Consider the following 19,100-nt stretch of genomic DNA (forward strand, 5'->3'; position numbering starts at 1 on the left):
CTGATTTCTTACATTTACACTGTGGAGAATAATCTGTTTGTGAGAGATCAATTTGAAAATAAGCTGGTTCTGGTCTTCCTATGCTCATGGGGACAAAAAAGTTGATGTCTGATGGTTCCATTTTAGTTTTCAGGCTTTTTGTTGAGTCTATATGATTTAAAGAATTATTTCAAAGACTCAACATCACTAATCATTAAGGAAATGCAAACCAACACCACAGTAAGAAATTACCTCACATAAGTCAGAATGGCTAGTATCAAAGAACAAGAAAAGAACAAGCGTCGGTGAGGATGTGGAGAAAAGGAAGCCTTTGTGCACTGTCTGTAAAAATGTAAACTGGTACAGCCACTATGGAAAATAGTATGGAGGTTCCTCAAAAAATTAAAAATAGAAATACCATATGATCCAGTAATTCCACTACTTGGTATTTATTCAAAGAAAACAGAAACACTAATTTGAAAAGATATATCCACTCCTATTGTTACTGCAGTATTATTTGTTATAGTCAAGATATGAAAGCAACCCAAGTGTCCATCGACAGACAAATGAATAAAGAAAACGTAACACAGATATATGCACATACACATGTCTATGTATACAATGGAATATTACCTAGACATAAAAAAGAATGAAATCTTGACATTTATGACAACATGGATGAACCTAGAGTATCATGCTCAGTGAAGTAAGTTTGATAAGTACCACATGATTTCACTTGTGCAATCTAAAGCAGGACAAATGAACAAACAAAAACAGAAACAGACTCATAAATACAGAGAACCAGTGGCTGCCAGAGGGGGTGGGGAGACAGGTGAAACAGGTGAAGGGGATTAAGAGGTCCAAATTTCCAGTTATAAAAATAAGTCACAGGAATAAAAACTAAAGCATAGGGAATACAGTCAATGGTATAATAATATTGTATAGTAACAGGTGGTAACCACATTTATTGTGGTGAGCACTATAGAATATATCGAATTGTCGATTCATTATGTTGTATACCTGAGACTAATATAATATTGTACGTCAACTACACTTCACTAGAAAAAAATAGAATTAGTTCCAAGAAAAGTAACTACACTATTTATGTCAACATTCTTTCAAACTTGCTTTTTAACACTAAAGGCACTCTTCACCCCACCCTATAAATCGACAAATGATCACACGAAAAGAACTTTCTCTTCATGTTTTCAAGGTAATGTTAATGCTGAGACAATTGGCCAAATAGATGACCTGATGAAGAATCCAGCTTTCAAATCGTGCTTCCTCATATGATGGGCAGTTTTGACCTTGTACTCATATTGGGTTATCCTTAAAAGGAAGCAAATTTTCACATTTTAATTTACCAATCTAGTAATTTACTTTTTTATTGATAGGTTAATTTTTTTTTTTTCTTACTCTCCTTTGAATGGGGGCTGTCTTACAAATCATTAATCTTCTGTAAGACCCAGCACCACATCTTATGGGGCAGCTACTGCACAATGATTAAAAGCATACCCACTTACTATGGGACTCAGAGCAACTTAAACCTCTGTGTCTTAGCTTCCTCACCTATAAAATGAACACAAAGTCTTAAGATTATTAGAAGGAATAAATGAGATAAATGCAAGAAAAAAATCTTACAACTGGGCATATAGATAGCACCTAGTAAAGGCTAGCTATTGCTAGTAAATTTGTGTTGGCATTTTTTTTTTTAAGATACTATTTTTAAGTAAGCACTACACCCAATGTGGGGCTCCAACTCACAACCCTGAGATCAAGCATCACATGCTCTACAAACTGAGCCAGCCAGCATCCTTGTGTTGGCATTTAATACTAATTTTTAAAAAGTAATTTATCTAGCAAACTTAACAATATATCTAGGACTGAAATAAAGTTGGGTAAAAAATGTTTCAAGGTCTTACCCAGGGTTTGAAGCCCATTTCTGTACCGTTTCTTCATCATCACCATCACACAAATCAGCAAAAGCAGCTTCTAAATCTTCTAACTGATGAATTCGAGTATCAACACAATCTACCAAATCTTCCTTTAAGTACATTGAAAAGCCAAGATTATAATTTTTCTTTGAAAAAACAAGTGAAATTCCATTACAATGAAAATATCAGTTCAATTAGTTAAACCATGACTTGTAAGTACTAACCATGGGTTTACCCAATAAACACACAAAGATTCTGGTGAGATGTCCGAGAGCACTCTAACGGGCTATAAGATATTATTAGATATGTAACAGACAAAACACAAAAGAAATAAATGAAGGATACCTCTGTCAGGTTGGTATCAGGCTTTTTAAATTGGTACAACTCTTGTAAGATTTTGTATTCTTCCTGGAAAACAAAACAAAAACCCATATAGTAGGGGAAAAAAACCTAATTTTTTTGATGATATTCTTTAAGTAAAAATGGCTGTGATATTAGGAAGATAGATAATTATTTAAAAATCAGTCTGTGAAAATCCAGCAAATGTATAGTTCAGATATCGTTATAAACACTGTCATTTCTATACTGACAAGAATGTATGAAATAGCTATGGAAAAGACTTGATATGAAAGATTTTTAATAATATTCTACTCTACAAATTGGTACATCCTAGGATCTAAACAGATTTTCGCTATTTACAGGAAATATACATGTCCTGAATAACAAAAGAACGTTCCATGTTCACTTTGCAGCCCTTTCCCTAGCTGCAAAAGAGAACCCTGAAATTTAAAGGTGATAGGGGAGGCAGTTACAATGGAAGAAGGATACTTTCTAAGCACTGACTTTGCAGGAGAGTGTCTCTCTTCATTCAGCACACTAAATAGCCCCATTATACATGGGTATATCTGGCTCCAAAATCCCATTTAGGAGTATTGTTGAGAAGAAATTATATGCAAGAGCTGAAGTTCACAAAGCACAGTGTTGTGCCACTACCCTCACTGTAATAATCCTGTGACTTGGGTGTGATTATTTTGATTTTATACTTGAACTGTGGGTCAGAAAGGTTAAGTAACTTTCCCAAGAAGCAATAAGCAGAAGCAACAAACAGAACTTAACTCTGGACTTCTGCACATGCTCTTTAAAAAAGGTAAACAAGTGACTTTAACTACATTAAAAAAAAGTCTATTAAATTATAAAGTACACTACATGCTCTTTTCCAAAAGTTCCATAGTACCAAATGGTATAAAGGATACAAAAATCTCCACTACCCAGGTTTCCTGATAGTACTGGAAAAGGAATACCTGCCATTAAGTTCCTTATGTAACTTTTTAGAAATTTTCATTAAAAATATTTGATGAGTATATTTGTAAAATAAATTCCTAAAGTCAGTTTCTTCAGCTTTCAGACATGCCTATTCTTCAAGTTTTCTAAATAGCTCTAAGGTCATTTCATAATTCTAAGAACTTGTGGTTATAGTCACTGGCTCCAAATACAACAGCAGGAAGAAATAGAGAGCAATTTTTCTCCCTTATTTACAAGTTGGGAAAATACTCTAGGTCCCCCATTCTTGTTCCAGATTATACTAAATCCTCAAATCTTACCTATTTTTAATCATTACCTACTTAGAGGTCTTTAATAACTTAGATAAACCACCATGGCTTCTTATACGTACATATTATGATTGTAAGGTGCAACATCGTTGTTATAATCAAACACTGAATTTGGATAGAAAAAATACAGTTGATCTGAATCACTGAAATAGGTCTGAATAACCTCCCAAATGTTGAAGAAAGCAGTTGTGCCCATAAAATGCACCTAGGAATGCTCATTTGGATCATGAATTTACCAGTTTCTTAAATGCCTAGTTCTATCTCAGATCTGTGCATACTAATATTGTCTGGTGATTTGCATTTAAGATCTGATGAGGTACCCTGCGGATTAGAGGCCTGAATCATTAGCTGCAAATAGTACATGTGTGATCAGGCACCTGATTGTTCAGTGAAAAATCTGTCACACAGGGCTTTCTTTACATGTATAGAATATCTCTGGAAAGATACACCAAGAAACTGGTGATGTTTCTTTCTTAGTTTTTTCAACTACCCATGTACGTATTACCTCAATAAACACAAAATAAATACTATCTAGAGCAGGGATTTGCAACCCACAGCTCACAACCTGTTTTTGTATGGCCTTCAAGTTAAGAAAGGTACATATAAACTTCAATTTAAAAAAAGGTATGTATAATTTAAAAATGTTTAAATACAACAAGGAAGAATGTGTGATAGAGACCATATGGGACCCCCAATAAAGTAATTAATATCTGGTTGCTTGCAGAAAATTTGCTGAGCCCTGATCTAGAGAAATGTCATACAATTCTCAAGATCTACATTTTAAAAATGCCACTTGTTTACCTGAGTGAACATTTCTTTGAAGGGATTCTTGACTGAAAAAAAATCCAAGTCAATATCCAAAACAAATGCATCCCCTTTCCTCAAAATTTCTAGAATTTCCCCAGTGCTGACTGTTGTCTGGCATTCTTGGCTTTCAGAAAAGCATGGATGTGACTGCTCTAGGCAAGTTTGGCCCTTCTTCTGTGTCACTGTGTCCTTTTCCAGTCCTTCTGAATAAGAGTCACAGTTAGTAGAGGCAGTGTTTTCTGCATCTTCCAGTGCTAGCTTTGGCTTCTTAGCAGAAGACACCGCATCATTTTCTTCTTGATTGTTACAGAGTTTGTAAGGTTTCACCATAATCACATCCAATTGCAAAGGTTTTTGGTTCTCTAGCTGGTCTTCAGTTACATAAAGACCGTCACTTAGAAAGTAATGATCTGTACTTGTAACCCTGCATTAGAGTAAAAAACTATTTTAAAGACAAATGGACAAATTAGCTGACATTTCATATAGTATTTCCAAAGCACTCAGAAACATAACAAAGAACATATTTAACAAAAGCTAAGAGCTATCCCTACTTTTTGTAATTCCTGTTCTTTTGCAGAAATAGCATTCCCCAAATTTTTAGCTGGGCACACAACTGCCCAAAGTAAAGACTGTTAAGTAAAGATTTCATAATCTACCTTGCAGCCAGGTGTGGCCATTTGACTAAGTTCTGGCCTAAGGCTGTGAATGGAAAAGAAGTGTATAAAACCTTGCTCTCCTTTCCTCACTGACTGGCATATGAACATGGAAGTGGCAAGCCCACCTTGGACTATGAGGACAAAGGCAATACTCTAGAGATGAAGCAAAAAGATAAAAGGAACTGGAGTTGCTGAACTGGTAAACTGCCACAAAGGCCCTGGGCTGCATGTGGTAAACTCTCATATGAGAAAGAAATAAATGATCTTCTTTAATTAACCTAGTGTGTGTGTGTTTTTTTAACTTAAAAAAATATTTATTTTTGAGAGAGAAGAGAGGGAGGAGACAGAGCGTGAGTGAGGAAGGGGCACAGAGAGAAAGAGACACAGAATCTGAAGCAGGCTTCAGGCTCGGAGCTGTCAGTAGAATCTGACGCAGGGCTTGAACTCATGAACTGTGAGATCATGACCTGAGCCGAAGTCGGATGCTTAACCAAATGAGCCACCAAGGGGCCCCTTTAAGCTAGTGTTTTGGAGCTCATATCAGCTGAAACTTTAACCAAATAATCACTTACGAGAAAAATTGTATCTGGAAATAATTTCTGTTAACAGAAACTCCCTCCGATGTGTTTCAAAGCTTTGTCAAATTTTATATGAACATATTTTAATATGAAAAGCAACTTAAAAATGTTATACATATGCAGAATGCATTTTACAAGTTACAGATTTCTACTCAGTAAGTTCTTAGCTTTTCACTATTTTATGCCTTAGTAAATACTTTGAAAAGCAAAACTAAGTGCTTCTTCCAGAGGCAGGCTCTATCCAACTAAAATAAAGGTCAATATTTATTTTCTACTCCCCCTCCTCCAGTTATACAGCCTTAAACTTAAAAAGGTATTAATTTTCCAAAATAAGATTAATGACATAATAAAGCTAATATCCAGGCTTCTTACAAATTATGCCATCCTAAGAAAGACAAAGCCTGTATCCTCCAAACTAAATTTGCATTCTTCTTTTTTTTTTTTAATTTTATTTTTAATGTGTATTTATTTTTGAGACAGAGAGAGACAGAGCATGAACAAGGGAGGGTCAGAGAGAGAGGGAGACACAGAATCAGAAGCAGGCTCCAGGCTCTGAGCCATCAGCCCAGAGCCCGACGCAGGGCTCGAACTCATGGACCGCGAGATCGTGACCTGGGCTGAAGTCGGACGTCTAACTGACTGAGCCACCCAGGCGCCCCTGCATTCTTCTTTAATAGAGGACCCTTCACATTCATCTCATCACAAGAGAATGTAGAAAGTCAAGAACATGTTGATATTTATAAAGATAATTACAGTATTGCAATACACATAAAACATTGATTAAACTGCTTATACAACAAAAATAGTTGCACATGTAACTCAAGTCAGAGAATGCTGTAATTTAATTTAGGTTAATTACCTAAAGTTAGTCATAGTACTAAAATGAAAACTCCAAATCTACTTTTTAGCTATTGGATTTACAAAAAACAAAACAAAACAAAACAAAAACCCAAAATGAGATAATTTTGCTTTTCCACTGCTAACTGTTAAATTCAGTGGACAGGGGCGCCTGGGTGGCTCAGTCGGTTGGGCGTCCGACTTCAGCTCAGGTCACGATCTCACGGTCCGTGAGTTCGAGCCCCGCGTCGGGCTCTGGGCTGATGGCTCAGAGCCTGGAGCCTGCTTCGGATTCTGTGTCTCCCTCTCTCTCTGCCCCTCCCCCGTTCATGCTGTGTCTCTCTCTGTCTCAAAAAAAAAAAAAAATAAACATTAAAAAAAAAAATTCAGTGGACAATAGTTATATTGTAAGGAAATAGCATTTCCTTAAATATATAAATCATTAAATATATATATGTATAAGGTATTTCACTGATTTAACGGAATTAGTCATCAATGGAGCCCGAATTCCAGAAGATGGAGACCATATTATTCAAAACCAACTTGACTAGCAACAAAATATAAATGACATGTGAAGAAGGTCCAGAGACATGAAAGCTTGGTTCCTGGTGTTTTGAGAACTATTTAAATAGTTGAGGCTTAATCTGACCCTATCTGTATGTAGAGAACTTACAAGTTATTATGGGGATTCAAAGTAAGATAAAAGAAGAATTCATTCCCTTTCACACTCACAAATATGATGAAATTACCTGATGGTTGTGGTAGAAGTGTCTCTGCCTACTAAAAAGTGATGTTTTCCCTCTCTGATTTGCTGAGCCCACGTGGGATGAAGCCATAGAACATGAGAAAAATGGCCAGCATAAACTGCAGGCATAATCCAATTCTCAATACTTAATTCTCTGGAAAAGAAATAGAAAGCATGAAAGAAATAGAAATAGAAAGAATAGAAAGAAAGAATAGAAAGCATGAGTGGGCTTTCCAAATGTAATTTCACCCAGAACAAGATTTTAACAACTTTCGTAATGACATCAAGGGCTTATTTCCCTTTTTCATTGTACTGACATTTGCACTAACAGTGCAAAGCAATGGTGGGCTGATGTTCTGAGATTAATCAAGGCAACAGCATCAACTCTACTAGTAGTCACTGTATTCTTCACTACCAAACACCACTGACCCCTCCCAAAGCCAGTTTCATGTAAAAAAAAAAAAAAAATCCAGTTTACTAGTTTACTAAACCTTGATCCTGAATATACATTTTAAATAGTCTGTGCAGTAAAATGAGAAATGCACAAAAAGTACTTCTGCTACATACTTTGAGGTACCATGGTTGTTTCAAGGAAAAGTACTTGTGACTGAATTGAAAACACCATTTTTCCTGAAAGAAAGATTGATCAACATACAATGGTTATTCAGACTTGAAATTGAATTGTTGGATTTCCACATTCGAACTGAGCTTTAAGAACCACTACTTGTCAAGTTTTGGTATGGTACTGAATATTCATAATTATCTGAAAAAGCTATGAAAATACTGTTCCTAAATTTTCTTCATATAGTTCCACCAAAACAACATATGGCAACAAATCGAATGCAGAAGGAGATAGAAATAGCTGTCTCTTATAAAGGCAAATATTAAAGAGATGGGAAAAAAACTTAAATATTGTTATTCTTCTCCCCAGATACTTTGCTTTAGAAAATACATTTTTCATAAAAATATCATATTTATGCTAACACATACAGGTTTATTAATTTGAATGAATTATTACTTTAAACATTTCTCAGTTTTAATTTCAAATATGGTAAATGTCAATAGATGTAACCTACACTTAGAAGAAAGCTCAGTAATTTTTAGGAATATACAGGAATCCTGAGACTAAAAAGTTTAAGAATTATTCTACAACTGTGCAGTCTGCATACTTATAACTTTTTTCAATTTCTAAAATATGAAATCTCTAAATTTATAAAAGAGACTAACAACAATGGTAGCCCTACCACATTTCTTTAGAAATTAGCGCTCTAGGGGCGCCTGGATGGCTCAGTCGGTTGAACATCTGACTGGCTCAGGTCATGATCTCATGGTTTGTGGGTTCAAGCCCTGCGTAGGGGTCTGTGCTGACAGCTCTGAGCCTGCAGCCTGCTTTGGATTCTGTGTCTCCTTCTCCCTCTACCCCTCCCTCACTTGTACTCTGTCTCTCATAAATAAATAAATAAATAAATAAATAAAATAAATAGTGCTCTAAAATGGGGTTCTGGAAAAAGTTAACTAAAAGAAATGTAGTAGGCTAAAATTAATTCATGTAAACATCTATCTCTTAATTTTATATTATAAATAAAAGTTACTGCTATGTAACTTTTTACCTGATATGAGTAGACTACATTCTAACAAAATGCATACATAAACTGGCAGAATTTCAGAGAACTTTATTACTAAAGAAAGGCTTATAAGTTAATGTTTATAGATACATTAGGTATGATCCTTCCTGTGGATTGAGGTACAAATTGCGAGGTTGGAAGGACAATACTGGAAGAAAGGATATACAAATTAAAGATGTGTTGCCTATATAATTATTGAATAATGTGTTTAAGACACATTATCTTGTGCCTTAGTATTCAGACTTTTTAAGTGGAGGGGTAGGGAGAACTGGCTCAAGTAACATCTAAAGTCTCTTCTACTTCTTTCATTGGCTGGGCCACATTTTTTTTTTTTAAATCAGATTTTAATTAATTAATTAATTAATTTAATGTTTATTTGTTTTGAGAGAAAGAGAACATGAGTGGAGGAGAGACAGAGAGACACAGAACCCGAGGCAGGATCTAGGCTCTGAGCTATTAGTACAGACAGCAATGTGGGGCTTGAACCCACAAACCAGGAGATCATGACCTATGCCGAAAACTGGATGCTTAATGGGCTGAGCCATCCAGGTGCCCCAGGCTACCTGTTTTTGTAAATAAAGGTCTATTGGAACACAGCTACACTCACTTGTTACATAGTGTCCACCGTTGCTTTCATACTACAGGGGCAGAGATAAGTAGTTGCAACGCAGACTGTATGGCCAGCAAGCCTAAAATATTTAATATCTGGCTCTTTATGAAAAAGTCAACAATTGGTGTAATTAAAATAAAACAGGCAAAGAAAAGAAAAAGAAAACACACGAGCTCGGCAAAGTCTAGTTCCCTTAATAGTTCATCACATCTGCAAATTGTATTTCAAGCAAATAAAAGATCTCTAACAGGGGTGCCTGGCTGGCTGTTGGTGGAGCATGCAACTCTTGGTCTCAAGCTCTTGAGTTCGAGCCCCACACCAGGGGCAGAGTTCACTTAAAAACAAAACAAAACAAAATATCATTAACAAAAATCACGTATTACCCAAAAAGTGTTTCCTTGTCAAACACAGTGTCAGCTGGCATATTCACAGGAATAAGGAGGTCTGGATGTGAATCGAAATGCACAAAACTTATATTACTGGCAGGAAGATGCTTTGAGCCAATGGCCCGGTATATGTAAGGCAGGACCTGTAAAAACACACGCACACATTCAGAATTGGCACTGAAATCATGAGCATCCGCTCAGCTGCAGACTGAGAAACCATGCTAAACGTAGCTGCCCGGAGTTCGAAGCGCACCGAATCGTTAAACGGTAGGCAAATACGAAATCTGTTCGTCCTAGGTGGGTTTAGATAACGTTCTCCAGCTTTTTTCCCTCAGAAGTCCCAGGTTGCACCTCCAAAGGCCTTAATGGGCATCTCTTGCTGCCATCTTGCCCCCAACACAAACTCAGAAGATGAAGCGGGTAAACAGATGGGCTCTCAGGAAAAGACCGGGTAATGAAGACACATTCCGGCATTAAGGGTGTGTTCAAGCCACCCTGGGTCTCCTGGCCTTTTCCACACCTTAGGATGGTGCAGCCGGGCTAGGTAGTCTGTCAAGCTCTGTGGCTCTAGATTTAAACCGGAAATGGGACAGCACCGCTTAACCCACGCTTGGCTTTTGCTCAGGTCCATGCACTCTATCTCTAGGTCCTGGGAAACCCAACTTCCCGCCTCTCCTCTTAACTTTCTCCATCCATAAATCCGGAGCCCACTCCTTCCCTCTTTCATATCCGGACAATCCCCAAGGTCTACTAATTAAAAAAAAAAAAAAAAAAAGTCTTAGATGCATGATCCTCCCTCATAGGCTTCCAGAAGACCAGATAAAGGCACCATTTTAGCTACTCCAAAGTAGCCCTGCCATAAAAAATAGAAAACACCTTCAGTGTTTACAAACGCAGGGCTCTGTGTTAGAAGATTCATAAGGAAGCTTTTTAATGTTTATTTTTGACAGAGAGAGAGCGCGAGAGAGCGAGCGAGAGACAGAACGCAAGCGGGGGAGGGCCAGAGAGGGAGCGAGACGCAGAATCCGCAGCAGGCTCCAGGCTCAGCGCTGCCCGCACAGAGCCCCAGGCGGGGTTGAACCCCCGAGACCGTGACCTGAGCCGAAGTCGGATGCTTAACCGACTGGGCCACCCGGGCCACCCCATATTGAAGGATTTATGTACACACCCAGCACACAATACTAGCAGCGGCCCTACGGGTGCTAAGGTGATAGTCCCGTTTCGCAGATGACAGCCCACATTCTTTGCTAAAACCTTCCCACCTACACGGCAGGACTGTGTTGGAGACGCCAGGGAGAGCTGGAAGCCTCCGTTAAGAAGCAGGTAAAGGACACGGGACTCTGCAGTCAGAATGCGCAGGTTCGAAGCCCGACGCCACCAGTTGTTGGTTGTGGGATTTCTGGGCAAATCGCGAGGGTCAAATGAATTGCCCGACGCATACTCAGCGAACCATAAATGTCAGGGCCTGTTCCTCCCAGTTAGTCATTTTGGTGTTTTTTTCCCCACAGCAATGGAACTCGCGCGGGTAACAAATTCCGATTATCTCCGGCCTTCGATGCCGAGGCTCCGCCGCCTCCCGGGCCCTCACGCGATTCTGCCTCAGGACCCAGCAGTCGCCGGCTCACCTCCTGGTGATCCTCCACGACCCACACTGGGAGTTTGGAGTAGCGCCGGAGGCGAGCGCGCTCTCCCACAGAGTCTGCGCTCATGGTTTCCCTGTCAGCGTCCTTGCCAGCCGCAGTGCCGGGGCTAGGACTCCCGAAAGCGGGAGCTGCGGCCTCACAGACCCTCCCGGGTGGAAACGCGCGCTCACCCGGTTGTGGTTCCTTATTGGAAGATGTAGAGGACAGGGGGCGGGCGCCGAGGGGTTCTACAAAGACTATTGGCTTAATTATCCATCGCTCTAGTTGACGGACCAATCACTGCGCACAAGGCGCTGTGGCCAGCCCAGAAGCTTTCTCTGTAGAGGTCCAGCTTTCTCCGGTTTGCTTTTTAATTTCCTCGGTTTCCTGTTCCGGAGGCGCGGGAGGCGCTACAGTCCTGGCAGCTGTAGAATAATCCTAGCTTTGCTTTGACGGCAACCTCGCGGCGCGAGAGCCTTTTGTAGGTAAAAGGGGCAACTTGCGGGTGTTGGAAGAGGGAGCGTTTCCGAGTGTCCGGGTTTAAACGGGGCTAAGAGCCCGGGGCTGGGGCGAGAGGCGCCTTTGAGTTCTGGTCGTGCAGCCCCTCTTCAGTTCTGCAGCTAAGGGCAAAAAAGCGACCCTAGGCCCGAATCCCGCAAATAGAAATGAAAAATGAGACCTTTCATTCATTTGTGGAACGCAGGCGGTGGTCCAGGCCCGGGGCTGCCGGGGTCTCGGAGTGCCGCGAGACCCTGAGCCCAGCGCTTGCCTCGTGGGGCTCACAGTCTGGCGGGAGATGCAAACAGGGGAAACCGCAACTACAGATGAGCTCGACGAAGGTGACCGGCCTGCAGATGCAAGTGGGGGGAAAGGTGTTCTTAACGTAGTTGCGCACTTTGCAACTCTTTGAGCATAGGCTGATGTTCCTGGTCGTGTTAACTGTACAAAGCAGTTCCCTCAGTTTTCCTGCTTCCAGACAAGCAGTCTAGGAGTAGACCTACGCCGCAAACAATTTTCCAGTTGCAGTGAATTCCTTGACTTTTGAATTAAAATTTGCATCCATAAGATAGCCCGACTATGCCTTTAATATGTCAGTTTCATAATTAGTGTTTTCAGATATTCTCTCCATAGAAACATCCATGAGGATCTAATCCTGAAAGTATAACTATTACACACTGTCCAACAGTGTTAGTGTTCCTGTTTCGCACCTCTAGGTTCAGTACACTCCTTTGTATTCCTCTAGACGCTGTGTTGAAATCTTTTCTCTTGTTTATTGCTTTATTTAAGGAAAATGTATTTGTAAGTGGATTGAGAGCTTGAGTCTTGCAGGCTGTGTGTCTTACTCAACTTGGAGTCTGTGGGACCTGTGACATGTATAGGCTCGTTGAATATTGTATGAATCAGTGAAAAGGTCCACTCTTTGGTTTTGATAATGCCAATCTGTGCTGGATATATGTGAAAGGGAAATGTACAGTAGCAAGTAGAAACATATGCCATTGGTGAGATAGTAAACATTTATTGACCACCTATGTGCAGGATGTTCTGCCAGGAGCTGTGAAGGATACAGAAATGACTTATGAATCAACCCATGTCCTCAAGGAGCTAATAACCTAGTGGAGAAGTTAGAAATGTACACACATGACTATAATATGAGGCAGTCTCTGGTAAGTGCTGTAAAAGAACTAAGTATGGACTAAGCAATGGTAGTCTAGGGGGAGTGGGGTTATTTTCTAAAGGGAACTAGGCAAGGCTTCCCGGAAGAGGTGGCATTTGTAGGTAGATGAAAATTCAGTGGGCAGATTAATATGAGTAGGGAATTTTAGAAGAGTGGGAGCAAAGAACAAGCTGGCTGATAGCACCTGGTAGGTTAGGCAACTGGGGAAATCTGGGATCATAGGCACTTCACAGGGAAGGTAATGGAGGATAAGCCTGCAAGAAGTTGGGTCCAGGTTGTGAAGGGCCTTAAATGCCAAACATGGAGTTTGAATTTGATTCCATTGGCCGTGAACCATAAGTAGCCTGTGGTGGCAAGATCAACTGGGTAGGTCCTGGGTTTATCATGAAGGTCTTAGCCTGAATAATAATCATAAGTCAGACCATATTTGGTGCCTACTAGTTATTAAGCACAGTGATTGGCACTGCTATATAATCTGAAATTATTTTCGTGAGCCTTTTGAAAATCTACCTTAAGCCTATTGGTAAAGCTTTTAGTTAGATAGACTTTAAGAGGATGCTTCTGCATTAAAGTTCTTTGCACTTAATATTTATTTATTTAGTTTTTAAAACCTTTTGCTGAAGCTTAAGTATTTGGAAAGCCGTTCATGTTCACAGAATTCTTCAGTGGAAAGAGTTGAGAATGAAATCAAGGATAACTGTTGTGTTTACAAAGTTATTTTGTTAGTATGCTAAGTGCATTAGAGAATGCAAAAATCAATGTTAAGATAATTGCGGACATTAGCAGTTTGGGAAACATTTTTATGTGTATTTTATTCTTTCTGTTCTCTCTGTTCTGTTTTATTCTTTCTGTTCTCCCTATTCTTTCTGTTCTGTTCTCTAGAGTTTATATTCTCTGTGGAAGATGTGACGTATCCAGACAGTACGTCATGATGCAAGGCAATACGTGGTGAGTAGTGTGACAGTCATGGCAGGGGTTTTGGAAGAACAGAGAGAAGAAGAGAAACACTGGCACTGGGCCCTGAGAGTGGGAAGGATTTATATATGTGGGGAGAGGAAGAAATGTGTTCATGAGGGCCATGTACATAGTTAGGAACCCAGACTGCCCTGATGGAACTTACAGTTCTGAGGTGCAGGCAAACATGAAAGGTGGAATTAATTGTGAATTGGAATTACTGTAGGAGCTGCCAAGAAGAAGCACAGAGTGTGAGAGCAGGGAGCCTGACAAAGGCCTGGTAGGTTGGTAATAGTGATTGTAGAAAGGCCAGCAGTGGCGTTATTATTGTAGCCAGGGGAGAAACAATGATGTGAAGTGGATGAACTCCGGAAGTATTTATGAAGTAGAAGTGATGGGAATTTAAAATAAATTTTTGGCTAAGGGGGATAAGGGAGGAGAAGTTGTCAGATGTATGTCAGATGTATCCCTGGTGTATGACTTGAGGAACAATACATGTTATTATCTATTGAGATAGGCAACACTGAAACGGGAGCCAGTGGTATTGTCTTGGCGGGGAAGGTCATTAATTCCTTTTGGGACATGTTATGTTGAATTTGCAGAGTCTCTGCTGAGTGTGGAGGAAGGTGAAGACAGGGAGATACTGGTGCAGGTGGAGAAAATGTGGGGTGTGTGGGTGGGATGACATGGCACAGTTCACACTTTTGGGGAGCCTGAGCGAGGACATAATAGCAAACGTTTAAACAATGGGATGTTGAGTTGGTCATTCTCGAGGAACAGCTTTAGGGAGTGACGGAGTCCAGGGACTGAGACAGGGGAAGAGGAGTTTATTGGCCTTGAGGAGTCTGAGGTGTTACAGAGAACTCAACGTTAGATGGGTGGAATATTCCTGTGGCTGAAGGGGTCTGTCAGTTGCTCTTGAAGATGATCAGGCATTGTGAAACCCAGCTTATGGTGAGTTTTTAGTTCTTTTTCCCTTTTCTCTTTTTCTTTCCTCCCACAAAGTCATAGAATGTCGTTCCACCCAGGACGAGGGTGTCCCCGAGGGCGAGGAGGACATGGAGCCAGACCCTCAGCCCCAGCCTTCAGGCCCCAAAATCTGAGACTACTTCACCCTCAGCAGCCTCCTGTGCAATATCAATACGAACCTCCAAGTGCCCCTTCCACCACATTCTCGAACTCTCCAGCTCCCAGTTTTCTCCCTCCACGACCAGACTTTGTACCCTTCCCTCCACCCATGCCTCCGTCAGCGCAAGGCCCTCTTCCCCCCTGCCCTATACGACCCCCCTTCCCCAACCACCAGATGAGGCCCCCCTTCCCAGTGCCTCCCTGTTTTCCTCCTATGCCGCCTCCGATGCCCTGTCCTAATAACCCCCCAGTCCCTGGAGCACCTCCAGGACAAGGCACTTTCCCCTTCATGATGCCCCCTCCTTCCATGCCCCATCCCCCACCACCTCCAGTCATGCCACAGCAGGTCAATTATCAGTACCCTCCAGGATACTCACACCATAATTTCCCACCTCCCAATTTTAACAGCTTCCAGAACAACCCCAGTTCTTTCCCACCCAGTGCTAATAACAGCAATAGTCCTCATTTTAGGCACCTCCCTCCATACCCACTCCCAAAGGCTCCCAGTGAGAGAAGGTCCCCAGAAAGGCTCAAGCACTACGAGGATCACAGGCACCGAGATCACAGTCATGGGCGAGGTGAGCGGCATCGGTCCCTGGATAGGCGGGAACGAGGCCGAAGTCCTGACAGGAGAAGACAAGATAGCCGCTACAGATCAGATTATGACCGAGGGAGGACGCCGTCGCGTCACCGGAGCTATGAGCGGAGCAGGTAAGGCACAAACACGTGTCTTTTTAATGAACTGCAGAGGTCCAGACACGGGCCATTTGGGTTTCTCTGCAAACCAGACCAAAAAAGTTCAGCAGTGCATTTTGATTTATAAAGGGAAGAATACATGTTCTGGGCTGTTTTAAAGAGGGAGAGACAACTGACATGTCAGAAAAAGCCACTTTTGAAAAGCATTTCAAAATTAATGTAAGCTCATTTCAATGAGTGTAAGCTGATTACGCTGTATACAGCTGACATTTTACTGGTGATCTAATGAAAGTTCATTAGGTTTTTCGCATGTTTTTTGCATTATCGTATTTACTTTTGTTGTATGATCACCGTGTCAGCTTACAGCACCTGAGTTCTTTGGAATTGATCTGTGTATGTTATCAATTAGGAATCAAAGTAGTGAAGCAGAACTTGCTTTCTGGTTTTTAGGATAAGTGGGAGTTTATTGTACGTAATTGCCTTCTTGTTTTGTTTCCTTGTAAAGTGCAATGACATTGGTTACACATCAAAGTTTTCAAAATAGCTTTTAACCTGTTTTGTTGCATTGAAGTGTATTCATACTGAAGAAAGTTATATTTTAAAAATACCGTTTTATTCCAGATTACATGTTTTTTTCCCCCAAAAGACCAAATATGTACATATATAAGGAAGTAAGGTTTCCAGCAGATACTTCTTTTTTTGTTTAAAAATTTTTTTTATATTTATTTTTGAGAGACAGAGACAGAGCATGAGCGGCAGAGGGGCAGAGAGAGAGAGGGAGACACATAACTCATAGTAGGCTCCAGGCTCTACGTTATCAGCACAGAGCCTGATGTGGGGCCTGAACCCATGAACTGTGAGACCATGACCTGATCCGAAGTTGGACGTTTAACCTCCTGAGCCACCCAGGTGCCCCTCCAGCAGGCATTTCTAAACTGAGATTCATAGATGGGTTTGTAGAAATGTTCTGAAATTAATATGCAGCATTTTATGTGTATGCATGTTTTTCTGTAATTAAATTGGTAGCTTACAGCAGAATCTCGAGGTGGTGTGAATCTATTTCTTCAAAAGTCTAAGAACTATTGGTGTAGATGGAAAATACAAATCTACATATTTTTTTGTAGAGAACGATCGTACCAATTAATTTGTACCTTTGGCAAACTCTTTGTATCATTGAAGTTTTCCAGAGGTGGAGCTAGTAGTGGTGCTTCTCTTTCTGTCCCTTATGGTGTGTTTACCCTCATTGTCCTGTGGCACTTCTGTGCTAATAATAAAAATGTTCGAGCTCCCCAAACCAGGTCACTTCACTATGTGGGTCTAGAGAGCTGGTGTTGGCTCCTGTGGCATCACTTTGCTTCTTGGTTTCCATGTTTTTCTCGTGGCTGTTGGCTTGATTCTGACTGAACATTTTGCCAGTAAGTGGTGGTGGTCATTCTCAGTCTTGAAGGGAGTTACTAATGCTTGGAGGGTTGGAAAGAAAATGTGTTGTGTCCTCTCCCTGATGCCCAGTGGAAGATGGAAGGGAACTTGCTTCCTGCAGGGATGACTGATTTCTGGTGGGCCAGAGCTGACTGAAGTTGGTGGACTTTAAAAAATATTTTCAGCATGAGTTATGTCTCTGGTCAATTTTGTCCTTAATTATTCTGTGATGGGTTAATTAGCAGAGGCTGTGATAGTTTATTTTATAATTTTGTGGCAAAAATCTGATCTGAAAAGTGTTTGTTAATAGTTTTCTGTAAACCTTAAAGTGATAATCTTTTTTCTGGGGACACACTTTGTTGCAAACTTTAGCATTCTAGAAGGCACTTTTTTTCCTATTTGGGGTGCTGCACTTAGAGGAGTTTTTAGGGTTCTGCTGTAAAACATTCTGTAAAATTCTTCTGTAAAAAAATTCTTGCATCAGGTTTTAATTTGGGGCTATGTATTTGTTTAAAGAAATTCATGTCCTGTCAACTGAGGATCTCTATCAGTAAGTGAAATTAAGTGCTGAGAATTACCACCAATCTTCGTTATCCTAAACCATAACTCCTTTACTGTGAAGGACCTGTTTAGGCAGTTAGTTCATCTTTCTAAATGGCCTTTATTTATGTTGGAGTTGTTTTGTAACATCCTTGGGGGTGTTTGTCCTGGAGCTGCCCCAGTGTCATGGCCACATTATAATCGGCTCCCTTTGAGGTCTTATGTAGAGTGCCAGTCACCTGTCTTATATGGAATGTTTTTGTGAAATAAAAATGGGGTGTGTGAAGTCCCAGTGTAACTGCTAGAAGTATATTGGAGAAAACCAAAACTTCACAAATTTGTGCATTAAATTGTGTTGAGTCTATTCAAATTCTATAGTCTGTCCTCTGGCTACTTGTCCCCTTATTCCTTAGGATAAGTCAGTCTATCCTTCTTCAGATTCCATCTTTCTTCTTTTTCTTCTCCTCCAAAATGTGCTTGAATAGTAATTACCAGATTGTTTTAGGACAAACTGTTTTTAGAAGAAGTTTGTGAAGAAGTGGATCTATGTATTTGTTATTATGAAAGATCAAAATTACTATGGGGAATGGGAAAAGAAACAGCCATAGATGCAGTGCACTGAGCACGCTGTTTTGCAGTGTGGTGGGACTGGTGCAATGGCTTCCTATAACTGAGTGGTGTCAGAGCACAACAATCCCCATAGCTGTCCTGTTGAGTACAGTGTGTAGCCATCAGGGAGCTAGTATTATATACCTTATATATCTATCTCAGTGCCTGCAGCTAAGGAAGAGTCTTTGGAAGAGTAACCCAAACGTTGTTTTTCTTGCTCTAAATGTGTTCATTACATAGTGTTAACTAATGTGGTTTGTAACCAAATTGGCCTTTTCAGTTCATACCAACTCAGAGGTAGCAGTCATCATCAGAAGTGTCATTCTCAAATGCAAAATTCTATTGCCTAGATGTTAAAATACAAACAAAAATCAAGAGTGTCCTTTCAATAGAGTTTGATTCGGAAATTATTATTATTGGCAATTATTCTCCACTGCCATCAGTACACATATCTGTTGTGTGTTACTACTCACTAGTTGGGATTTTACTGCTTAAAAGTAAACTGTAATTTTTTAAATTTATTTTTTAAGTGACCTCTGCATGCACTGTGAGGCTTAAACTTACAACCCAGAGATCAAGAGTTGTATACTCTACGCACTGAGCCTGCCAGGCGCCCCAGTAAACTGTAATTTTAGAAGTGTATCAGATAAAGAATGTAGAATCCCAAGCTCTGGCCACTTTATTTTAGAC

At 40.3% G+C, this 19,100-nt stretch overlaps 2 protein-coding genes across 13 annotated transcripts in view; one reads left to right on the forward strand and one right to left on the reverse strand.

Moving 5' to 3' along the window:
* Positions 1 to 11,565, reverse strand: part of CA1H5orf22 (chromosome A1 C5orf22 homolog) — a 30,039-nt gene extending 18,474 nt beyond the window's left edge. For 3 of the 6 annotated variants that reach the window (XM_042997104.1, XM_042997096.1, XM_042997100.1), the window contains exons 1-6: positions 10,288 to 10,506; positions 9,765 to 9,910; positions 7,151 to 7,300; positions 4,325 to 4,754; positions 2,259 to 2,321; positions 1,902 to 2,023 (exon numbers count right to left, since the gene is read on the reverse strand). In XM_042997104.1, coding sequence (XP_042853038.1) covers positions 1,902 to 2,023; positions 2,259 to 2,321; positions 4,325 to 4,754; positions 7,151 to 7,300; positions 9,765 to 9,910; positions 10,288 to 10,494 — 1,118 coding nt within the window. In that variant the 5' untranslated portion in view covers positions 10,495 to 10,506. Of the gene's footprint in view, positions 1 to 1,901; positions 2,024 to 2,258; positions 2,322 to 4,324; positions 4,755 to 7,150; positions 7,301 to 7,713; positions 7,777 to 9,378; positions 9,693 to 9,764; positions 9,911 to 10,287; positions 10,507 to 11,392 lie in introns of those variants that run through there. The other 3 variants (XM_007097441.3, XM_007097442.2, XM_042997125.1) reach the window with 3 other exon arrangements.
* A 173-nt stretch (positions 11,566 to 11,738) lies between these two features.
* DROSHA (drosha ribonuclease III) overlaps positions 11,739 to 19,100 on the forward strand; it is a 125,207-nt gene continuing 117,845 nt past the window's right edge. The window contains exons 1-4 of one of the 7 annotated variants that reach the window (XM_015544399.2): positions 11,739 to 11,870; positions 12,926 to 13,053; positions 13,947 to 14,012; positions 15,024 to 15,857. In XM_015544399.2, coding sequence (XP_015399885.1) covers positions 13,993 to 14,012; positions 15,024 to 15,857 — 854 coding nt within the window. In that variant the 5' untranslated portion in view covers positions 11,739 to 11,870; positions 12,926 to 13,053; positions 13,947 to 13,992. Of the gene's footprint in view, positions 11,875 to 12,925; positions 13,054 to 13,946; positions 14,013 to 15,023; positions 15,858 to 19,100 lie in introns of all 7 variants that reach the window. The other 6 variants (XM_007097443.3, XM_007097444.3, XM_042997159.1 and 3 more) reach the window with 6 other exon arrangements.

The sequence above is a fragment of the Panthera tigris genome, chromosome A1, assembly GCF_018350195.1.
Source record: "Panthera tigris isolate Pti1 chromosome A1, P.tigris_Pti1_mat1.1, whole genome shotgun sequence".
NCBI lineage: Eukaryota > Metazoa > Chordata > Mammalia > Carnivora > Felidae > Panthera > Panthera tigris.